Raw genomic sequence first — 23,498 nt, forward strand, 5'->3', positions numbered from 1 at the left:
ATTGTACGCGAAAATGTAAACGAGAACAAGGCATATGCATATATTTTACTTGGTGCATTTACCAAGATATATAGATTTTCTCGTCTACGTCTCTTCAGGGGGGTAAAGAGGGTTTTTATAGAATTTCTCAAAAATGAGAATCTATCTCAGATACGCCAGTTTTCTTATCTTGTTGTTTGATATATAACGAGTCTAATTCCTTTCGATTTTAGTTTAATTCACGCGTGGCTGAAAAGATAGCGTTTCATTTTCCATAGTTATAAACAAATAGGCGAGAATGATATCGGTGTGGGGCTGAATAGCTTAATGGTAAGAGCAGTCGCCCGGCAAGCGAAAGACTCGGGTTCGATTTCCGATTTAGCGACTTCGCCCCGATATTTTTCTCGTCTACGTCTCTTCAGGGGAGTAAAGAGGTTTTTATAGTATTTCTCAAAAATGAGAATCTATATATCTTGGTAAATGCACCAAGTAAAATATATGCATATGCCTTGTTCTCGTTTACAATTAAAGTATTTTTAGGCATTACCATCCGCTATGGCTCGGATACGCCAGTTTTCTTATCTTGTTGTTTGATGAAAAATATAAGACTCAAAGTATAAAAATAAAAAAAATTCAATGATAATAGCAATACGAGTCAAGTGTCGAGCCTATGACACAATAATTTACTAAACAAATAAATAAGCATGGAATATATTACAAAGAAAGGATGGCGAACGTTTCGACGGAATTTATAATCTCACGAGAGACAAAATGCTCAAATAAATCATAGAAATATACAAATATGTAAGAGACTGTGGCAATGCCTACGAGTCCGCATGTTACTCACCTATGATACACAGCAACGATTGCAGCTGTGTGGAAAAAAGAGTTGCGCAAAAAAAAAGAATATGCATGGATAAGGCCGGCAGAGATACCGCAAAAACATACCTCTACCTTCTGACCAAGCCGAAACAATCTTTATTTTGCAAATTGATCCAAATGCAGACAAGCCGGGATCTGTAAAATAAAGCAGGCAAAGCAACACGCATTCCCGCACACAAACAACATCAAGCAAAAAACATATATATAAAAATCGCAGTCATAAAAAGGCTTAAAAATTAATAGTATATGAAAATTGATAGACCGCAATACGTACGAGCAATAAATTATGGAGAAAGATGAAATAACAGCAAGCAATGAAATAATTTAAAAAAAGATCGAGAGCAGTAGGCAAACGATATATAGCAGGTGAAGCGACACGAAATACTGAGCCAGGCAAAGATGAGACATTAGACATGCCCATAGCACGGAAGAGAAAGGGGAGAAAGAAATTCAGGAATAGGGCGAACCTGTGGATCTACACTGAAAAAAAAATCTGATTGTATCAATTAGAATTCTGCCAGATTTCACCAGTATGTCGGTTGGAAAATGAACGAACCAGAATCTTGTAGGAATTACCAGATGAATCTGATTAATTTCTTCCTGTTAAATTTACCAAATTTTCTGGTTAATAATACTAAACTCACGAGCACCAAATCGTATAAATTTTTTCCATCTAATCTCAAAAGTCTGTTTAATATTCTGAATTCCAACAAGATTATTGGATAAATTTAATCCAGATTATTGAATAAATTATTTTAAATTCAGTTTGTTAAAAATTAAACTGATAAACAATGATGCAAGAAGAGGATGCAGTTCAAACACACACAATCAGACAGCTAGCATCCTCTTTCTGGCACAACTGCTCGTAAGAAAAAAAAATATACTTTGGATTTAATGTTAATACTAGTTCTTTACATACATTGTATGGCAAATATTGAATACGAGTTACGTTAAGAGTGGCTCGCCGCCTAGTGGCAAGCAAAGAAATTAATGTAAGAAAAAATTTTATAGATCCAACCAGAAAACACTCGTTACTCCAACCAAATCCTTATAATAAAATCTATTAAACGTTGTAGTTATAAAAAATCGAATCTTATCATGATAACTAAAAATTCTTGTTTGATTTAACCAAAATGCCTTCGATTATATACGTCTTGTTAGTAAAATCAAACGATTTTTCTCAGTGTATCAATAATTATTTTGAAGGAAAAGATTTGATGATGGGAAGATAAACTTTATCAAATTTAATAATGTCATTCTGAAGGTTCAAACCATTATTTTGTCGTGTGATATGAATCATTTCCGAAATGATTCTTCTTAGAAATGAAGGATCTTCATCTAAAATGTTTACATCATTCCATTTAAATTCGTGTCCTTCCAGTCTATGCTAAGAAACAACCAATAGAGATTCGAAGGGCCAATTAATGTTCGATTTATGTTCAATGAGTCTAGTGGCGAGCTGTCTGCTGGTCTGCCCCACATAAGATGCTGTTCATTCCTTACAACATATTTTACAAACCACATTGGAATGATTAGCAGTAAAGGATCCTTATTGGTCTTATAATCGATTATAATAAATCGATTTAATTTATTTAGTACAACAAAAGCCAAAGATTGCATTGAGAAGGATCTGAATGAGATCGAAACGTTTGTGGCTATTTCTGTGTAATTTATATACGATTTGTATTATAATTTTCTATTGAACATTACTATTATGACTTTAATGATTTAATTTAGTTTTTCCAAGATTTGCGTAGTACATCAATGTCGTGGTTATCTGCCTTGTTTTTGTAATTTTTCCTAAATACTTATCTTGCAAACCACTTTAATTTAATTATTTTTTTTCTTCAAATTATAATATTTATAACAAATAAAATCATATTATTAAAGCATAAAGAATAAATAAGTTATTAAAATATTATTAAAAGTTAAATATATATTATAAATATATTTATTATTACGAATGATTAAGTAATATCCAGTTTTTAGTTTTTATATAACATGTAATATTTATAAATAATCAAAACATATACGAAAAAAGCTATAAGGACCAAAAAAAAACGCAATAATTAGAGCAAATGATCATAAATATATAATTAAGATAATGTCTATTAAAGCATATTTCGGTTTATTTCAGACTCTCTAATAGAATAATACACTAAAACATGATAACAGTTAAATAGAATGATATACCATCTCTAACAAAAATAAACATAAAGTTTAAAACGATTATTTATACATGTTGTTAAGAAATAAAATAAGATCGAGAAACTTAAATAGAGATAAGTTTTCGTCGTGATAAGTCGAAAGGTTAAATACAATGACAATAAATATGCGCATTTCTTACAAACGAACATTAAGAAATATTCCAAAGTCGCACATAAACCCACTGTACGAAACATTCATTACAATGCAATGGGTAATCTTTATACGGATAATCGCTCACCTTCTATGACTGACAAAAATTATTCTTTAATTCTAAAAACTTTTTCTTCGGTTGGAAAAATTCTTTGATCAAATGACATATGATGATTGGCACACAATTGGTATATGGAGAGTGAAGCGAGAGGATGCTGCGCAATTTTCTCTTGTACGAGCTGTTTGGAGCTTGATCAAAGAATTTTTTGAACTGAAGAAAAAGTTTTTAGAACTGCAGAATAATTTTTGTTAGTTATAGGAGATGAGCATTTTGCAAATATTACAATGCATTATAATGAATGAGTCATTAGTCTCAAGTAAATTGACCAATTACAATCGATTATTTTTGAAATATCGATTGTACATACTATACGACTGATTGTCTATACATAATGTTGTTAAAAAATAAAATAAGATTGAAAATTAGATAAAGATTTTAGACTAGGCATTAGAAATGGTAGGGCATTCTATTTAACTGTTATCATGTTTTAACATATACGTAAAAGGATCTGAAATAAACCGAAACGTATATGCTTTAATAGACATTGTCTTAATTATATAATAGTAATTATATATTTACGAACATTTGTTCTAATTATTGCGTTTTTGTTTGGTCCTTATAACTTTTTTCGTATATCTTTTGATTATTTATAAATATTACATATTATATAAAAACTAAAAACTGGATATTACTTAATCATTATATTTATTAATAAAGAAAATATATTGACAACATTGTAGGACTTTTTATTTTGATAAAAGATATCTTATGCATTGCATATCTAACTCATTATAAATTGAAACAAAATTACAGATTTTATTAGTTTCAATTTTTCAATTTACAATTATAATATTGCATTTATTTATGCAATGTTATACAATTTTTCGTGCATAAACTATTAAGATTTTGTATAGATCTATAAAATTTGTTTGTTCCTGATTATTCTGTATTGTTTTACAAGCAAACTTTCTTTTCATAAATTCACGTATAAATTCATTCCTGAATTCTTCTTTCTGATCGTGTGGCAATTTGTCCAAAAATGGGTAGATGGCTAATATCGAAGCTGTCGAAGTAATCGAGATTAGATTAAATTACTAGAATTAAATTAAATTAAGATTTAAATAAATAAGAAAAGATTGAGCAAACTTATGTGATAATAATTACATAAAGCATAAAATCTAATTTTTATATTTTTTTAAAACACAACTTACATAAAAAATTTTGCATATTTTGGGAGGAATATGTCACTTCTCGAAGACTGCAATGGCAAACATCAAATCCAATACTTTTAAGTAATTTCCTCAGTTCTTTATGAGGAGTGATTGAATCATTAAATGGCGAAATGTAGTTTCTGACATCCTATGTAAGAATAATAATTAAGTGTGTATAATTGCAAAATTGATGAAACATGAAAATAATAAGATTTACTTGTATGTATGATGCAAAACGAATATCTTGAGCCAAAATTTTCATAATTTCAAATATATCATGAGATGCTACTATAAGTATAAGAATATTTCCACCAGATCGAATCATCTGGAAAATATTCTCAAACGCTTGTCTGTTAAAAAAGAATAGATAAATATATATAATTTTCGAAGCTTTTATGTTATTGCGCGATTTTTAGTTTCATTTTTAATAAGATTCGTAAAATAAGATATAACTATTTTAATAAGATATATTAAATTAATATATTAAAACTATATATATTAATATATTAAAACTCTTATTCCTTTCTCTTTAAATTTATGATATAATGTGATAGAATTGTTAAGAAATATTATGAAAATAATTGTAGGTCTTAAAATATTGAAAAATTTAAGTTTTTATAAGCAAAACTTTATTTTAAATAATTAAATATTAGGCTGGGGAGAAAGTAATTCGAGTTATGAATAAATGGTGGTACAGCGTGCAATAATAATTTTTGTTAATAACTTTTGTTTTGTTTTCTTGAGGTTGTCTATCCTACATTAAAATTACTGCAAGACAAGCCTTTTTGTCTGTCATAAATGTTTATTTTGATTTAACAAGATGCTAAATAAAATCCATATTCGTCATTGCCTGCTTATATTTTTCAATTTAAAAAAAATGCTGCCAAAGTTAAACGACTGATTTGTAAGCCATATGAAAAGAATGCTATCTGTATGAAGGACGGTTTAAACACTTCAAAAGTGAAAATTTTCGAAGACAAACTGCGTCTTGAGTAGTCAATGGAAGTGGCAATAGGAGATTTAGAGGCGTTAAAAGAAGATTCGGTACAATCGACATCAAACAGTTATTGCTAATTTCTACAACCAATTTAAATGCGACATTGCTCGAAATAGTCATTATATGCCTCAAACCTCACCGATTTAAAGCTATCCTTCTATAAAAACAATGCTCCATCTCATACCGCTGCAATTATCGTGAATATCTTATTCGACTTCGAAGTCCTCTTGCCTATTCTTCAGATAGGGCACTTTTAAATTATTACCTATTTCGATGTAGTACGATTTGAAAAAACAACGCTTTAGAAGTATAGCCAAAATCAAGAAATTAAAGAATTTATTTCAATAAAGAAAATAGTCTTTTATCATTACGGAATACAACTTCTGCCTGAAAGATGGCAGAAAATAATAGAATCATACGACAATTACAGTTGTGCTCATAAGTATTTTGACAAACAGTTTTCGGTACGCGCACAACTAAAAGTCAATATGATAAACAAATTTGTCAGTCACGTACGACGTCTGGTAAGAGATCATGTACAAGTCACAAACAAATCCGAATTATCAACAGTTATTACTTTTTATTTTTCGTTTTCTTTATTCGCTTGGATCGTAAGTATTTTGACAAATATTTTTGAGAGCATTAAATCTAAAAAAAGATTTTATTAATGTTTTGAAATTGATTTAAATGTTAGAAATATTATGCTGAAGAGGAAAGAATATTCTGTGGAAATGAGGGAGCCTGTCATTCGTGCTTTGAATGAAGAACGTACACAATCAAGTGTGTCTCCTGATTTTGGCATATCACGACAACTTGTAAGTGTTTGGAATCGTCGCTATAAAGACAGACGTGAAGTATACAACAAGAATAGGTCGTGATGTCCATGAAAAACAGCTATTCGGGAAGAAAAAAAATTAATTAAAAGACAGTCTATAGCAGATTCTCAAAAATCTGCCACAGCTATTGCTAAAGATTTACATGAAAATTATGGAATAAATGTACATGTTTCTACCATAAAACGACTTCTCAAAGAATAAGATTTAATAGCTCGATGGCCCAGTAAAAAACCTCTAATTTCTAAAAAGAACAGAAAAGCCCGAATAACGTTTGCTAAAGCTCATCAAAATTGAACATCAATTGAGTGGTCTAAGGTACTATGGAGTGATGAAAGTAAATTTAATTTATTTTATTCCGTCGGAATTCAACTTCTGCCTGAAAGATGGCAGAAAATAGTAGAATCTTACGGCAATTATTTTAATTGAACAAAATGTTGCGATCATTTCTTTTTAATATATATTTTTCAGAAAAAAATCTAAATTATTTTCTCCACAGCCTAATATAATTAACAAGTGATATTTAGTTTTTAATTTTTATTACGCGATATTTATAACTCTGATAGTTAGTTTTTAATTTCTATTATTTAAAAATATTACGTATTAAAAACTAAAATTAAGTATCACGTAATCATTGCATTTATCAAAGACAATCTTGATGAACATCGAAAAATTTTTTAAACATCATCAAAAGTATTTTGTTCATTATATATTTAGCTTATTATAAATTGAAATAAAATTATTATATGAATTACAGTTTTAGATTTTCAATTTATAATTACAATATTACATTTTTATCAGAGGTATTGATTTTGAACATATAGTTTTTACAATTATATGTTATATCTATAATAATGTTTTCTTCCGATTTTATAAAATTTTTTGCACGCTATATAATTTGCAACAGAATTCAAGATAGAATTCTATTTATTGTATATATGTAAAACATAAAATACATATTAATGTAAGTAATATATATTTAATATGATTATTCTTTTTATTTAATAAAATTAGAAATTTATCTTTAATTTTGTCATGACTATAGTTATGATTATAATCATAATGAGATAATTTATTAAAATGAGATAATTTATTAAAATGACTTTTTTTAATAATTTAATAAAATGACTTTTAATTTGTTAAACATTTAAATATAATTAATTAGTTGATTCAACATTTACATTATGTGAAATGATAATTGGAGATTTATCAACAACTTTTAATGTTGATTCGATCAAAAATTTCAATTTTATTTCAAGATTTGGTTTTCGATGTTAACTAGTTCGATATTAATTATATGTTTCTGATTGCCTAAGAATCAAAGAATCGCAATTATATAAAACACCGTGATCGCGGTTTAGTTCATATTTATTTAAAAATTTTAACTTACCTAATATCATAACACCAGTTTAAAGTTTGAAATGAAAATATATGATCAAATTTAGAAATATATTTTTCAGGCAAATTTTTAGTTTGGATATCTAACACTTCGAATTTGAGCTGCTTCTCATTAGGATATGTTTTCTTTGCAAATTCGATCATATTTTCCGAAATATCGGTACCTACAAAATATGCAATTATTGAATTAAATAATAACTTATGTAATAAATGTATGTGTATTGTTATAAACATTATTTTATGCGTATGTTTTCTTACCTGTTATTTCTGCATTTGGATTTAAAGCTGGTAAAAGGATATTTTTTGTTATATCTCCGGGTCCACAACCAATATCCATACATTTACCAGACATTTGTGCTATATCTTCCTCAAATTCGTCGATTATATTTAATACCCTCAGTTTTTGCAAATCGTCACAAGAAGCATATTCTTTCGCATTCATAATTTTCACGAATTTGAGTGCGTCTCTATTTTATGACTTGTGTAGAGTGTCCAAGCTATTTCAAAAGACTGTCTTATATACTCTGAGGCATGATAGGGATACACAATAAGAGAATGTTGAATGCATTAAAAAAAGTTTGAACGTACCTCTACTTTATGCCTTGTGTAGTTCGAGACTATTTGAAGACACAGTCTTATATTATACTCTGCTATATGGTAGGGATACAGATTACGAAAATGTGGAGTGCCTTCCTCTTTCCAGGAAATTTATCACTGACGAAAGAAATTGAATGAGTTTGCATTTTTAATTTATATTTTATTTTATTTGTTTACTATTAGTAATAATCAGCTAATAGTAATATAATAATATTATTAGACTATTTAAAGCAATATCTTCACTGTTTTATAGGCACAGTTATAACAAAATTTAATTTACAATATACAAAATATTTATATAATCATATTTTTAAAATATCAATAATTATGAGAAAATATGAAAACTATAATAACGAGTAATTAATTTTAATTATTATAAAATTCGTTTTTTTGAAATTAATTGTGAACTAGTAAAAAGCAAATTATAATATTTATGACAAATAAAATCATATTATTAAAGTATAAAGAATATATAAGTTATTAATATATTATTAAAAGTTAAATATATAAATATATTTATTATTACAAAATTTAAACAAGATTTATTTGAAATTAAATGTAACAGTTAATAAGTGTAATAGTTATTTTGTTCGTAAAGTAAATGCAGTACAAGAATATTGGTAAAAAAGCTTTGTGAAATGCTGCAAAACTATTATGTATCATGTACATTTTTATTAATAAGAATATAAATTGATTTCTGCAAATGATAAGTAAATATTTCTTTGGTTCAATCATTTATAGATAACGTTATTTCAAGATGTTTAAATTTCTTTGAATACTTGTTAACAATTTACTTATCGCTGTTATCATTTTTCAAATGAAAGCAAACTTGTACTATTTATTTTTTATTTATTTACTTTTTATTTATTTTATGTATATATTTTTTTAACTTGTATATATATAATTTTAAAAATTTTTCAAAAGTTGAAAATATCACCATTTGATAGAGCGTATCCGATTTATTTAAAAATTGTTATATATACAAAATTTTTAAAATTGTTATATATACAAAAATCGAGTCGAAAAGTCCTGAACTATTTTTTTCTATAATGCTTAATAAAGCGATACTTATTGAGTAAAGTTGCGCCAATAAGCACCGACCTTTAGATGGGTGCACGTTAGTGAACCACGCGCCTGATAGTGTGCGTGAACGCTCCGCCGCTACGACGCTGTGTTATCCCGCTATCGTGCAATATTCTTATGCATTATAATAATGTGAAAAGCTTTATTTTGCATTAAAAATCATATTTCTTCCGTCAAAAGCGTTTTCTTAAAAAAAATTTCAACAAGGAGGCTAAAGGTTGATGCTTATTGGCGCAACTTTACTCAATAATTACCGCTTTATTAAGCATTATAGAAAAAAATGGTTCAGGACTTTCCAACTCGATTTTAATCAAGAATAACGCTATTTGCTCCGTGAGCGCTTTTTTAGTTATATATATATATATATATATATATATATATATGTCATATCAGTTTAGTTATACACACACACACGCGCGCGCGCGCGCGTGTGTATATATATATAGCACATTATGAATTAAAATAATATTATTATATAAATTACAGTTTCAGTTTCTCAATTTATGATTATAATATTGTATTTTTATCTGAGACAATATTGACTTTGAACATATTTTTTACAATTATATGTTATATCTAAAATAATCTTTTTTTCCGATTTTATAAAATTTTTAAAAAATTTTTTGCACTATGTATAATTTGCGATAGAATTCAAGATAGAATTCTGTTCTGTTATATATGTATAAAGTTTGGATATCTAATATTTCGAATTTGAACTGTTTCCCATAGAATATGTTTTCTTTGCAAATTTGATCATATTTTTTGAAATATTTTGAAATACTTATAAAATATGCAATTATTGACTTAAATAATAACATAAGGGAATAAAATAATTGCTTATAGAAACTAAGATCAATCCATTGAATAACAACCAAAAATTATGAAAAAGAAGGCTATAAGGATCAAACAAAAATGCAATAATTAGAGCAAATGATCGTAAATATATAATTAGGACAATGTCTATTAAAGCATATTTCGGTTTATTTCAGACTCTCTAATTGAATAATACACTAAAACATGATAACAGTTAAATAGAATGATATACCATCTCTAACAAAAATAAATATAAAGCTTAAAACGATTGTTTGTACACGATGTTAAGAAATAAAATAAGATCGAGAAAGTTAAATAGAGATAAGTTTCGTCGTGATAAGTCAAAATGACAATAAGTACAATGACAATAAGTATGCGCATTTTTTACAAACGAACATTGAAAAATATTCAATAGCCGCACATAAACGCACTGTACGAAACATTTATTACAGTGCAATGGGTAAACTTTATACGGATAATCGCTCATCTTCTATGACTGACAAATTATTCTTTAATTTTAAAAACTTTTTCTTTGATTCGAAAAATTCTTTGATCTAGCGACACATGATGATTGGCACACAATTGGCACATGGACAGTGAAGCGAGAGGATGCCGCGCAATTTTCTTTTGTACGATGTTTGGAGCTTGATCAAAGAATTTTTCGAACTAAAGAAAAAGTTTTTAGAACTGAAGAATAATTTTCGTTTTGTCATAGGAGATGAGCATTTTGCAAAGATTACAATGCATTATAATAAATGTTCATACATTGCGACTGTTGAAAATTTCTCAATATTCGTTTGTAAAAAATGCGCAGACTTATTGCTCATTATATTTGACTCTTCCATTTATCATTTATCTCTATTTAATTTTTTCAAACTTATTTTATTTTTTAACAACAATATGTACAGACAATTGCTTTGAGTACAGACAATTGTTTTATATTTGTTTTTGTTACATCCAGTCTACAATGAGTCATTAGTCGTTAGTCTCAAGTAAATTGACCAATTACTATCGATTATTTTTGAAATAATTGATTGTACATACTATACTACTGATTGTCTATACATACTGTTGTTAAAAAATAAAATAAGATTGAAAAGATTAAATAGAGATTTTAGACTAGGCATTAGAAATGGTAGGGCATTCTATTTAACTGTTATCATGTTTTAACATATACGTAGAAGAATCTGAAATAAACCGAAACGTATATGCTTTAATAGACATTGTCTTAATTATATAATAGTAATTATATATTTACGAACATTTGCTCTAATTATAGCGTTTTTGTTTTAGTTCTTATAGCTTTTTTTTGTATAGCTTTTGATTATTTATAAAGATTACATGTTATATAAAAACTAGATATTACTTAATCATTATTTTTATTAATAGAGAAAATATATTGACAATATTGAAGGATATTTTATCATGATAAAAGATATCTTATACATTGCATATCTAACTCATTATAAATTGAAACAAGATTACAGGTTTTATTAGTTTCAATTTTTCAATTTATAATTATAATATTGCATTTATTTATGCAATTTTTCGTGCATAAACTATTAAGATTGTATATAGATCTATAAAATTTGTTTGTTCCTGATTATTCTGTATTGTTTTACAAGCAAACTTTCTTTTCATAAATTCACGTATAAATTCATTCCTGAATTCTTCTTTCTGATCGTGTGGCAGTTTGTCCAAAAATGGGTAGATGGCTAATATCGAAGCTGTCGAAATAATCGAAATGAAATTAAATTATTAGAATTAAATAAGATTTAAATAAACAAAAAAGGATTATTGCAGTAATGTTATAACAACCATAACACATAAGCATAAAACATAAAATTTATATAAAACATAAAATTTAATTTTTATATTTTTTTAAAACAACTTACATAAAAAATTTTGCATATTTTTAGAGGAATATGTCTTTTCTCGAAGACTGCAATGGCAAACATCAAATCCGATACTTTTAAGTACTTTCCTCAGTTCTGTACAAGGAGAGACTGAATCATTAAATGGCGAAATGTAGTTTCTGACATCCTATGTAAACATAACAGTAATAATTAATCTATAGCTACAAATAGCTGCAAATTTATAAAATTGATGAAACGTCAAAATATAAGATTTACTTGTATGTATGATGCAAAACGAATATCTTCAGCAAAAATTTTCATAATTTCATATACATCATGATGTGCTATCATCAATATAAGGATATTTCCACCAGGTCGAATCATACGGTAAATATTCTCAAATGTATGTCTGTTTAATCAGAAAGGAATATATAAATATTATTTATTTTTGAAACTTTTATGTTTATTGCGCAATTTTTAGTTTCAATTTTTAATGAAATTCTTAAAATAAAATATAAGAGTTTTTTAATAGAATATTAAATTAACATATTATACTCTTACTTTTTTCTGTTTAAATTTATAATGGATAGAATTCATAAGAAATATTGTACAAATAATTGAATATTAAAATATTTAAAAATCTATATTACAAACTAAACTTTATTTTAAATAATAATAAATATAATGAACAAGTAATATTTAATTTTCAAATTTTAATACATTTTAATACATAATATTTATAAATATGATATTTAGTTTTTAATTTCTATTATTTATAAATATTACATATTAAAAATTAATTATTAAAAAGAAACTAATCATGTAATTCATTACATTTATTATCAGAGATAATATTGATGAATATATTGAAGAATTTTTTAACCATAAATTTTAATCATAAAAATCAAACTCTATGTGTTCTTTCCGATGGAGTTTCATCACTATACACTTCGGATAATAAGCGATGCGTTTCAGCTACGGTTTTCTTGAAAGGTCGAAGTAATGAAGAAGTACATGGCGAAAAAACAGCTTATCGCAGTTCAATCGATTGGAAAATCTCTTTGGCGTCGAGAAATCTAACCTGTGAAGACTGAATTACTTTCGGGAATATCTAAACTACAAAAGACATGCGACTTCATCGTCGAAACTCGTCAGCGTTGGAGCCGGCAGCCTCTAATAGCGACCGGCAGGAATTAAGTTAACTACCTAATATAATTTGGAGTAAAATTCAAGATAGAATTCTGTTATTATATATGTAACACACATAAAACATAAGTGACATGTATTTTGTATGATTATTCTTTAAATGCTGTATTTAATAAAATTAGAATTTTCTCTTAAATTTTGTCATGACTATAATCATGACTGTAGTCTACATGAGATCATCTAAAGTGACTTTTAATTTGCAAAGCATTTGGACATAATTAATTGGTTGATTCAACATTTAAATTATGTTAAAATGATAATCAAAGATCGTTAAAAATTTGTACCACTTTGATGTCCATATAATCAGAATTTTAATTTTACTTCAGCATTTACTTCAGCATTACTTCAGCTGTCGATGTTAATTCGACATTAACTATATTTTTGATTGCCTAAGTTAAATCGCGATTGTTTAAGATCGCGACTGATGGCTTGATTTATATTTACTTAAAAATTTTAACTTACCGAAAATTATAACAAAAATTTAAAGCATGAAATGAGAATATATGATCAAATTCAGAAATATATTTTTCAGGCAAATTTTTAGTTTGGATATCTAACACTTCAAATTTGAGCTGTTTCTCATTAGAATATGTTTTCTTTGCAAATTCGATCATATTTTCCGAAATATCGGTACCTACAGAAAATATACAATTATTGAATTAAATAATAACTAATGTAATAAATGTATATGTATTGTTATAAACATTATTTTATGCTTATGTTTTCTTACCCATTATTACTGCATTTGGATTTAAAGCTGGTAAGAGGATATTTTTTGTTATATCTCCAGGCCCACAACCAATATCCATACATTTCCCAGAAATTTGTGTTAAATCTTCTTCAAATTCTTCGATTAAATTCAATACATGCTGTTTTTGCATGTCGTCACAAGAAGCATATTCTTTTGCATTCATAATTTTCACAAATTTGAATACGTTTCTATTTTATGACTTGTGTAGAGTGTCCAAGCTATTTCAAAAGACTGTCTTATATACTCTGAGACATGGTAGGGATACACATTATGAAAATGTTGAATGCATTAAAAACTAAAAAATCAAAAAAAAATGTCATAAAAGCCAACGCGCGTAGTTGGAGCGCAGAAAAGCAACAATACTTCTTTCTTTTTTCAATATTAGTTTATTAATAACACATTATAATAACAAAAGGCGAACGTTTTGGATCATCTTTTGATACTTCTTCAGCGCGATGTTAATATATATTGTAATATATATTGTTAACATCGCGTTGAAGAAGGATCAAAAGATGATCCGAAACGTTCGCTTTTTGTTATTATAATGTGTTATTAATAAATTAATATTAATAACACATTATAATAACAAAAGAAAGAAACGTTGTTGCTTCTCTGCGCTCCAACTACCACGTGTTGGCTTTTATGCCATTTTCTTTTTGATTTTTTGATTATTTGAGCCAAGTCTCTAATTATTAAAATTAAAAACTAAATATATTTATCACTTTAAAATTTAAACAAAGTTTATTTGAAATTAAGTTGTCATGGTTAATGTAAAAAGTATTTATGTTTGGTACTATTTTGTTAGCAAATTAAATGTAATACAAGAACGTTGACAAATAAAGATTCAATATAAAATGATATAAAACTATTATATAATATGTACGTTTTTATTAATTAAAATATGAATTTGGTTTCTGCAAACAAAAAGTAAATAAATGTTTCTTTAGTTCAATCATTTATAGATAACTTTAAGGTTACTTTCAAATATTTCAATTTCTTTGTATGCTTTTTAATTTATCGCCGTTATTTTTCGAAGCAAGCATTTTTGAAAACAAAAAAATATCTATTGCATTATAATATATTGCATTTTATTATAAGTTTATTTTACTTTAAGTAATAATATAGAGATGTTTATATATGTAAAATAAAATATATTTTTATTTCGAATATATTTATAATTCTTGATGTGAGAACGTAATAATTTTACGAGAGGAAAAATTATTACATGTAATGACATATTGAAATCATACAAAACATGTGTACATGTATATGTGTTAAATGGAGAAATTTTACTATTATTTTACTATTATTTTAATATAATTCTTATATTTCAATGTCCATTAGTTATAATAGTTTAAAAAAAAAAGATAAGTCATACTTGAAATTTTCATAAATATATATCAAATGACATGCATTTTTGTAAATTTTTGCTGAAAAATATAAATTTTAAAAATAATGTAATAAAGCATTCTTATAATTAAAAAAATATATTTAAAAAATTAAGAGATTGAAAATATTGTGTAATTAATTGATTCAATTTTAATGCAAAATAGACATTTGATATAATCAATTTAATATTCAATTTTATATAATCAATTTAATCGAAATATTTTCTACACATGTTAATATCAGAAAGTCAGCGGACATTTTTAGAAAATTATGCATATTGTTTATTTATCTGACTTACATACTAACTTTATAACCTATTCTAATTATATTGCTCTCATAATTATACTGCACTCTAAAAGTATATAAAAAAATTTTTCATATTTATGTATAAGACTTTGATAATAATAATATAGATTCATTTATTATAGATAACATAAATTCATGTATAATCTGCGCAATTTCAAAGCTACCGATATTTACATAGAAAAAGAGAATAGTAACCCTGTAAATATTATTGTCTTTCATCCATTAGTCGAAATTCGACAAGTAAATGAAATGAGCAGTGTGATTGAAAATTATTGTATATAATAATTATTGTATATAATAATAATTTTTAATGAAAGGCGTTTGTGAAGTTGACCACTGCTTTATAAGAGCATTAAAATTGAATAAATTGCACCATATAGAGATGTATGTGAACCAAAAGTTAGCGGAAATTTTAATATTCAGAAATTTTTCGATATTTTGATATTTTTCTTTCCCCAAATGGCTTTAAAAAAATCTGCTATTAATTAGATTGTGCATCAATTCCAAAATATTTTACATATTACAGTCAAAATATTTTACATTTTATAGTTTTATATATATAAACGTCTTATAAATATGGAAACTATTTCAAGAGATATATTTTTACAGTATAATTTTAGCATGCAAATTATTATGTATAATTAATCATATGTACACATATATAATATGTAGTAAATATTCAATACGTTTAATAGTCTTTCGATCTAATGATTTGAAACTCATTAGATAGATATTATTATCGTGTTTCAATGTATCGTGTTTTTAGAGATAAGAAGAAAGGAATAAAAAATAACAATATTTTTAATAATTTTTTATATAATAGAGAACACATTTGATAGTAAATATTTATAATTCTGGCAACTTTATGTACAATGTATGTTTAACTAAATATTAAGTAAATAAAAACTATTCATACTTTTTGTTATTATACATCTTTTCTTATTTTACAATACATTTGTCTTGTAATATCGCAGTATATAATACATGAAAAAACTCTGAAATCTCTTAAAAGTGTATTTCTAAAGAGTTATTGTATCCCTTCAAGTACTAAGCTAGGGTAATATGAAAAAAAATGTCGATCCATCTACACAATAATGCACAAAACCGAGAGCGCAATATTCTTTTCGCGAGTAACCATGAAACTATATTTTTTACGGTCCTGAATTTAATAGTGAGGATATTTTGTTAGAGTACATCAAAGCTCTATACGATCTACTTTTGAGAGGTTCCAGTATAAATATATGCTATTATATACATTTCTTCTGGACTAGATATATGTCATATTATATATAAATAGATATAATAAATTAATAATTCTTACAATTTACAATAATTCTATAATAAAATAACAAGACATAATATTTATACGTTTGTAATATATAATACGAAATTCGTCAAACTATTTTATATATATATAAGACATTAAAAGTACATTATATATTAATAGCTTTGTCAAATATTAATTTCGAAAGATGAAAATATTTTTTTATATGTTTATAATGTTCAAATAAATTAAAATACTCATTTAATATTTATTTTTCTTCTGATAATTATAATATGTTATAATATATCATAACAAGTATTAGTTTTGTTGATGCGGTGGTGGACAAATGCATTCATTATCTAAATGATCTTTAAGCCATTCCATATAATTTGTTAATTTGGTATATATACCTGGAAAATTTGGTCTTGCGCATCCACGTCCCCATGAAACGATACCTTTCAACACAAAAATTTAGGAACTTTAAAGTGTAAATTGATATTAGACATATTTTTTAATAATAATAAATAGAATTCTGTTTATTTAATATTAAGAAAAAAATTTAATTTAAAATTTATTAATTATTCAGATATTTAATGTGTGTGTGTGCGTGTAAAAACATTCGCAATTATAGCTTATATAACAAAAAACATGAATTGTAGTTATTATGCACAAAAAAAAATTTATTTTAGTTTTAAAATTGAAAATTGCTAATAAAGTTAATATAAGTTTTATTAAATGTATCTGATATCTTTTGTAAACTTAAATACATACCTATTACTTCAAGTTGTCCATGAACTCCTTTGACATGTAGTGGGCCCCCGCTATCTCCCTTTAAGTAAACAGAACAATATAAATAAAAATATATATTGTGCGCGCAAAGGAACAATAAAATGAAGATAATTTATTTTTTATTTTTATGAAAAAGTTGATTTAATGTCAAAATTTCAATATAAAAATCAATACAAATATATATACTTTTATTATATACACATATAATACACTTTTATCTTGCTTTCTTTTTATTCAGAAATATCAGTTATTTGCATTTATTTCAAACTCCTGAAATACTCACAAAACAGGCGTCGCGTTTTCCATCGAGGTAACCAGAGCAAAACATATTTTCCGTAATGCGATTTTTTGGGAATCCAGATTGATCGCATTCTTCTTGTGACAAAATTGGTAAATTGACTTTTCGCAGTTCGTTACTTATTGGCTTGTTTTCCCCTGTTCGACCCCATCCAACTGCAGTTGCAATTGCTCCCGTATAATCGATAGTTCCTATAATTTTATAAATTTATAAATTTTGCAAATTTATTATCTTTAATTTATATTTTTTATTGTCATTTGAATCGGATTCTAGAAATTGTAATTTCTGCTTCATTTATTATTTAAATTTTTGAATATCAAATTTGAATTCAGAATATATTTAACATATAAAATTTATTCAACATATAAAATAAATATAAAATAAATATAAATATAAATATAAAATAAATATAAGATGCAAAATATTTTATAAAGTTGATGTAAAACAACGTTACAATAAATTTTAATTTTATGTAGATATTTATCTATTGTAATTGCAGAAAAATATTATTATTATATAACACGTGTGTATTATATAAAAAATGGAATAATTGTAATAATTAACTTATAGCATAACTTGAAAGCAGAACATTTCTCTGAAACTTATATACATATTTCATTAATATAAAAAATAGCTTACTATCTTCAGGTTTCATTAATATAAAAAATAGCTTACTATCTTCAGGTAAACATGCTGCTCGCACGAAATTATCTATAGATACAGGTTCATCCATCTCGATAATCGCAATATCGTTATTAAAAGAATGAGCATCAAAGTTTTCGTGAATGGTTGCTGATTTAATACGACGGACTATAGCATTGTTGCTTATCGAAGGACGGTCGCTATCCATTAAAACAAGTTTGATAGTCTTAATATCATATCTGAAAATTATATTGATAATACAACGTTAATACATTATAACAGTTATAACTCTATAATTAGGAAAATAATTTATAAATATATGTAATTATCTATTATCTATTATCTATTATCATTGATGATTATAATTGACTGATATTTACCCTCGCAAGCAATGTGCTGCTGTCAAAAGATGCTTGCGTGTTATTACAGTTCCGGCACAATAGAAATTTCCCATCTTGGTCATACTAACAAGCCAGGGATAGTTGTAAATATTTGTCACGTTGCCGCCGACAATTCGAGAGTTTCTTCTAAGTCCGCAGGCTGCAATTAATATAATAATACATGTCACAGACAGCACATATTTGTGTAAAAAATGTCTCACAAATGTTTCTTCGAAATGTTTCATAATCGACTCTTAAAAACGTTTCTGATTGGTTAAAAAATATCCACTTGAAAAACGTTAAGAGATACGTTTCTTTTTTGATAAAAAAACGTTTTCTTCTTTTATTCGTTAAACGTTTATTTTCTCATAGAAGTGATAAAATAATGCATTCATACACATTCTCTGAAGGTGAATTAGTAACTAGTATATTATCATTGAAAATAGTAAATAGTCACTGATGATTACAACAGATTATACATATAGCACTATAAATCAATAATATTTCACTGAAAGAATTAATAATATTGAATATTTCAATCAATAATATTAAATATAAATTACAATTTATCTCTATTTACTAATAAAATTAAAAATTTATATATAAATATATATATATATATATATATATATATATATATATTACGAAAACTATATATTAATTTCTACTTTCAAATATATGAATAAAATCACACTAAGAATCACTAGAATAGTATAAATGCTTATTTTTTGTTACTTTATCTTATATCTCATATGTATATGTATATATATATATGTATATATGTATAGATAATTTGTATATATATATGTATATATAATTTAAATTAATTTGAAATTAATTTGAAAATAATTAAAAATTAATTTTTATTCTGTCTATAGAAACACGAAAAATATCTTAACTTTTCTAAAATTAATCTTAAATTTCCTTAACTATGGTTTTAAAAATTTCTATATAAACATTTCTAATTAATGCCTTGCGGTTAAAAAACATTGAATATGTTTAAGAAACGTACAAAACGAACGTGTGCTACGTGGGATGTTTTCCAATTATTTATAACTAATTAATTATTATCTATTATTAAGAAAAATTATTTTTGTTTACATACATATATACACATATATATATACACAGATTTTTATATCATCAAATATATTCCGATTAGAAATCCATTATCTCAAATGCTTTCACTTACTGCAATCTTTACAGACGTTCGGCCTTTTGGAAGAGGATATGGGTGCAGGATCGAAATCTATATAGGATACTTCATCTATTGTCGGATGATCAACAATCTCAGCATTCGTGATATTGTAGTGCACTTGAGCGTTTGAAGCAGGAAAATTCCGTATATTATTTTCAAGCACCTGAAGAGGCATATGAATGATTATATGAATTCTTTTTCATCAATTCTACTTGCCTTCAAATTTTAAGAAATTAGAGAAGTATAAATTTACTATTACTTTATAGACTTTATAGATTACTTTTATTTTAGACTCTTATTACAGAAGAAATAACTATTTTGTAATAATTACACATATTTTTTATGCAATATTTTCAGATTGTTTAAATATTCCTGTACCAATAATAAAAAATAAAAAGTAAAATTTAAAGACATTCAAGAAATCTGTATTATCAATAGAACAAATGGATTTGATAATTCGGAAATATCTAAATAAAGTTCAAAGAACTTAGTATAATCACGAAACATTACAGGAATACAAAAAAAATTAATTTAATTATATGTTGATTATACGAAATTTTCATTTTAATATATTTATAGTATTATTGCATACAGTATTAGAATTTAATGATTCAAATATAGATTTAAACAGATGAGAACAAAATACTTCACTGCACTGTCATTATGAAATACTGCTACTATTACTATTACTTTCTCTCTTTCTACTAGTTTTAAAAAAACACGTTCATATAATGGTTATTTAACTTACCACGTGAGGCAACGCGTAGACGCAACAGCTCAGGCATAGAGAGAGCGCGAGCATGTATTCCATTCTTGCATAGCCGTCCATGTTTCGTACGGTTTCCGGTAATTGATGCGCGTCAACCCCGATTTGATTTTATTGCAAGATTCGGATCCACGCACGTGCTTACAAGCCGTGGTGTGAAAAGTCTAAAGGTATCCCGGGCGTTTTGCCGTTTTATAGTAAATTATAACTAATGAAGAGAACCCACGAGAGCTGTGCGTCTGTCTCGGTGGGGATCGTCAACCTTGAGTGGTGCGTTTGCATTGGCAGATGTTGCATGTGACAGCCTTTAAATCACCCGGTCGGCATCCGTTGTCTCTCACCTGCACAGGTACAGACACAATGAGATTCGCACGCGTATACAGGTTTGTATGAGCGCGACAGTGTATTTCGCAATCGACCCATCGGCCACCACGGATCCGTCCAATGTCAACCCAGTCCACCTCCTCTCACGGCGACTCTTCTTTTCAGGGATCCATCGAGACTGGATCAATGTCAATTTCGTCAGCGTATGAACATCACCGCCTCACGACCGTCACGGTTCATTGTCGCGGCGTAACGATGACAACAATGATAATGATGATATTGATGGCGATGGGTTGCTGTCGCTGATGATAGCTCACGCGAACGAGACAACTAATTGCAGGGATTTCACTCGGCGCACTTTACACCTCAGGCGAAGTGTCGTCACGTGAATCTCATTTTTATCGTTGAATTCCATAAGACGCTTTCTTCCAGTATGCGTTTACGAGGTTACATTCTTCCTGAAGAAAGTGATTTGCTTTTTGATGAGTGAGCGCTCGGCGCAAAGATCGATCGCATTATACATTATTGGGACCATCTTTTTATACGACAATGAGTTTAATAATCACTATGTATTTTTTAAAAAGAAGTATAAGAAAGTAATAAAATTCTATTTAAATCAAAGATTTATAAATTAATACGTATATTTACAACGTATTTGTCTTGAATTAATATTAATAAATTACATCGAGATCACAAAATAAGATGCTATTGTAATTTTAATTAAGTCAATATAATAATGATTTGTCATTAATCTCATTGAATTAGAACAAAGCCGTAGCGAAAGAAAACAAAATTATCTCGGGTCGTTAACTTGCTGCAGTCGTAAACATGCGATGAGGCTGCGAGTTAATAGAACGTTTGATTTTATCAAGGTTCTTCGATCGCGTAGTGGAAGAAAACGCATAAAAGGGCTCGCGTAACAAATACACAATATCCAGCGCAAAAGGCACCATAAGAAAGCATTCAATTAAAAATGTCGCAATTTCTCCAGCACATAATTTTGAATTTGTTCCGCATCATTTGATCGCAGTCGCGCATTCATCAACACAGACTGAAAAACATCGTCTTGCAACTTATTAGCTTACAGATGATTTTACTTTCACTGCGAATTATATGCGTCTTCCTTGCCTCCTCTTCTCTCTTTGACGTGTAATTTTCGTCTGACGTTAAAATTGCAGTATCTCGAGGCAGAAATGCGAAAGTGTACCTCTTGAAATGATCACGAAAATTTGAGATGAACAATTTAAAGTTCACGTTTAAATTTGACATTATGGCAAATTTTCAAGCAATATATATAGTATACATACATATATAGGTCTTTATTTTTCATGTTAAAATAAAATAATGTTAAAATAAAATGTTGCATGTAATTTTTATTTGATGTCAAAATTATAGCCTTTTGAGAAATGCGAAAGTATTCCTCTTAAAACGCTCACTACAAAAGATAAGCGGATGATCTAAAGTTAGTGTTTAATTTATATATATATATATATATATATATATATATATATATATATGCGCATGTTAGGGTTACATTTTACTTTAATTATTATTATTTTCTGTGCAATTATTTAATTGATCAATTAATTTAATGAAATATTTTTGTAATCTTAACATAAATTCCGTTTGAAAAATAAGTATAAATATATTGTGCTCTGTATCTGTGACAACATAAATTCGCAATGTAAACAGATTCATCGCGAATATAATCTGACCCTGAAGATACATGAAAAATAAAGCAAGACTTCTGATAAAGTTAGACATACATCGAAACAATAAGGTAATGCGCGTCTCGCCCGCATGAGGGTCGCGTTACCTATATACCTTGACCCACTGTTACAAGTTACATGTATAATATCTCGACCTGCCGCATCTTATCTCGTTTGTTCAGCACTAATCGAAGTTATGATAAGCTGGGTCAGACGGAGAGATAATGACAAAGGCAAGGGCGAGGATCTGTTAAAAGATTTGACATGTCACGTCATGATATACCATGAATATGTTATCATGTGTATCATATCAGCAACGTGACATTCTTTCGCAATTTTAATAGAAATTTGTACTAGTTTATTTTTTCTTTTTTTTTTCTTTTTCTCTCTTTTTTTCTCACTTTTAAA

At 26.9% G+C, this 23,498-nt stretch overlaps 3 protein-coding genes across 4 annotated transcripts; all 3 read right to left on the reverse strand.

The window, feature by feature from the left end:
* Positions 1-4,152: 4,152 nt before the first annotated feature.
* On the reverse strand, positions 4,153-8,343 carry LOC105251055 (juvenile hormone acid O-methyltransferase). Of its 2 annotated transcripts, XM_025413964.1 has the most exons (6): positions 8,308-8,343; positions 7,978-8,216; positions 7,712-7,883; positions 4,709-4,841; positions 4,492-4,639; positions 4,153-4,343 (listed from the first exon to the last, which is right to left on the reverse strand). In XM_025413964.1, exons 2-6 carry the CDS (start codon positions 8,159-8,161, stop codon positions 4,153-4,155), a joined length of 828 nt encoding a protein of 275 aa, XP_025269749.1. In that variant the 5' UTR covers positions 8,162-8,216; positions 8,308-8,343. The 2 variants fall into 2 exon arrangements, with proteins under 2 accessions (XP_025269749.1, XP_025269750.1); XM_025413965.1 differs by lacking the exon at positions 8,308-8,343 and having other exon boundaries at positions 7,978-8,290.
* A 3,377-nt stretch (positions 8,344-11,720) lies between these two features.
* LOC112639562 (juvenile hormone acid O-methyltransferase-like) lies at positions 11,721-14,273 on the reverse strand. Its single transcript, XM_025413963.1, has 5 exons — positions 14,005-14,273; positions 13,737-13,908; positions 12,345-12,477; positions 12,108-12,255; positions 11,721-11,939 (listed from the first exon to the last, which is right to left on the reverse strand). Exons 1-5 carry the CDS (start codon positions 14,186-14,188, stop codon positions 11,749-11,751), a joined length of 828 nt encoding a protein of 275 aa, XP_025269748.1. The 5' UTR covers positions 14,189-14,273; the 3' UTR covers positions 11,721-11,748.
* A 2,987-nt stretch (positions 14,274-17,260) lies between these two features.
* Positions 17,261-21,518, reverse strand: LOC105251056 (trypsin 3A1). The gene is made up of 7 exons (XM_025413962.1): positions 21,040-21,518; positions 20,286-20,454; positions 19,094-19,253; positions 18,747-18,952; positions 18,057-18,262; positions 17,756-17,813; positions 17,261-17,439 (listed from the first exon to the last, which is right to left on the reverse strand). Exons 1-7 carry the CDS (start codon positions 21,118-21,120, stop codon positions 17,303-17,305), a joined length of 1,017 nt encoding a protein of 338 aa, XP_025269747.1. The 5' UTR covers positions 21,121-21,518; the 3' UTR covers positions 17,261-17,302.
* Positions 21,519-23,498: the final 1,980 nt, after the last annotated feature.

The sequence above is a fragment of the Camponotus floridanus genome, unplaced genomic scaffold (assembly GCF_003227725.1).
Source record: "Camponotus floridanus strain SB8 unplaced genomic scaffold, Cflo_v7.5 scaffold73, whole genome shotgun sequence".
Classification (NCBI taxonomy): Eukaryota; Metazoa; Arthropoda; class Insecta; order Hymenoptera; family Formicidae; genus Camponotus; species Camponotus floridanus.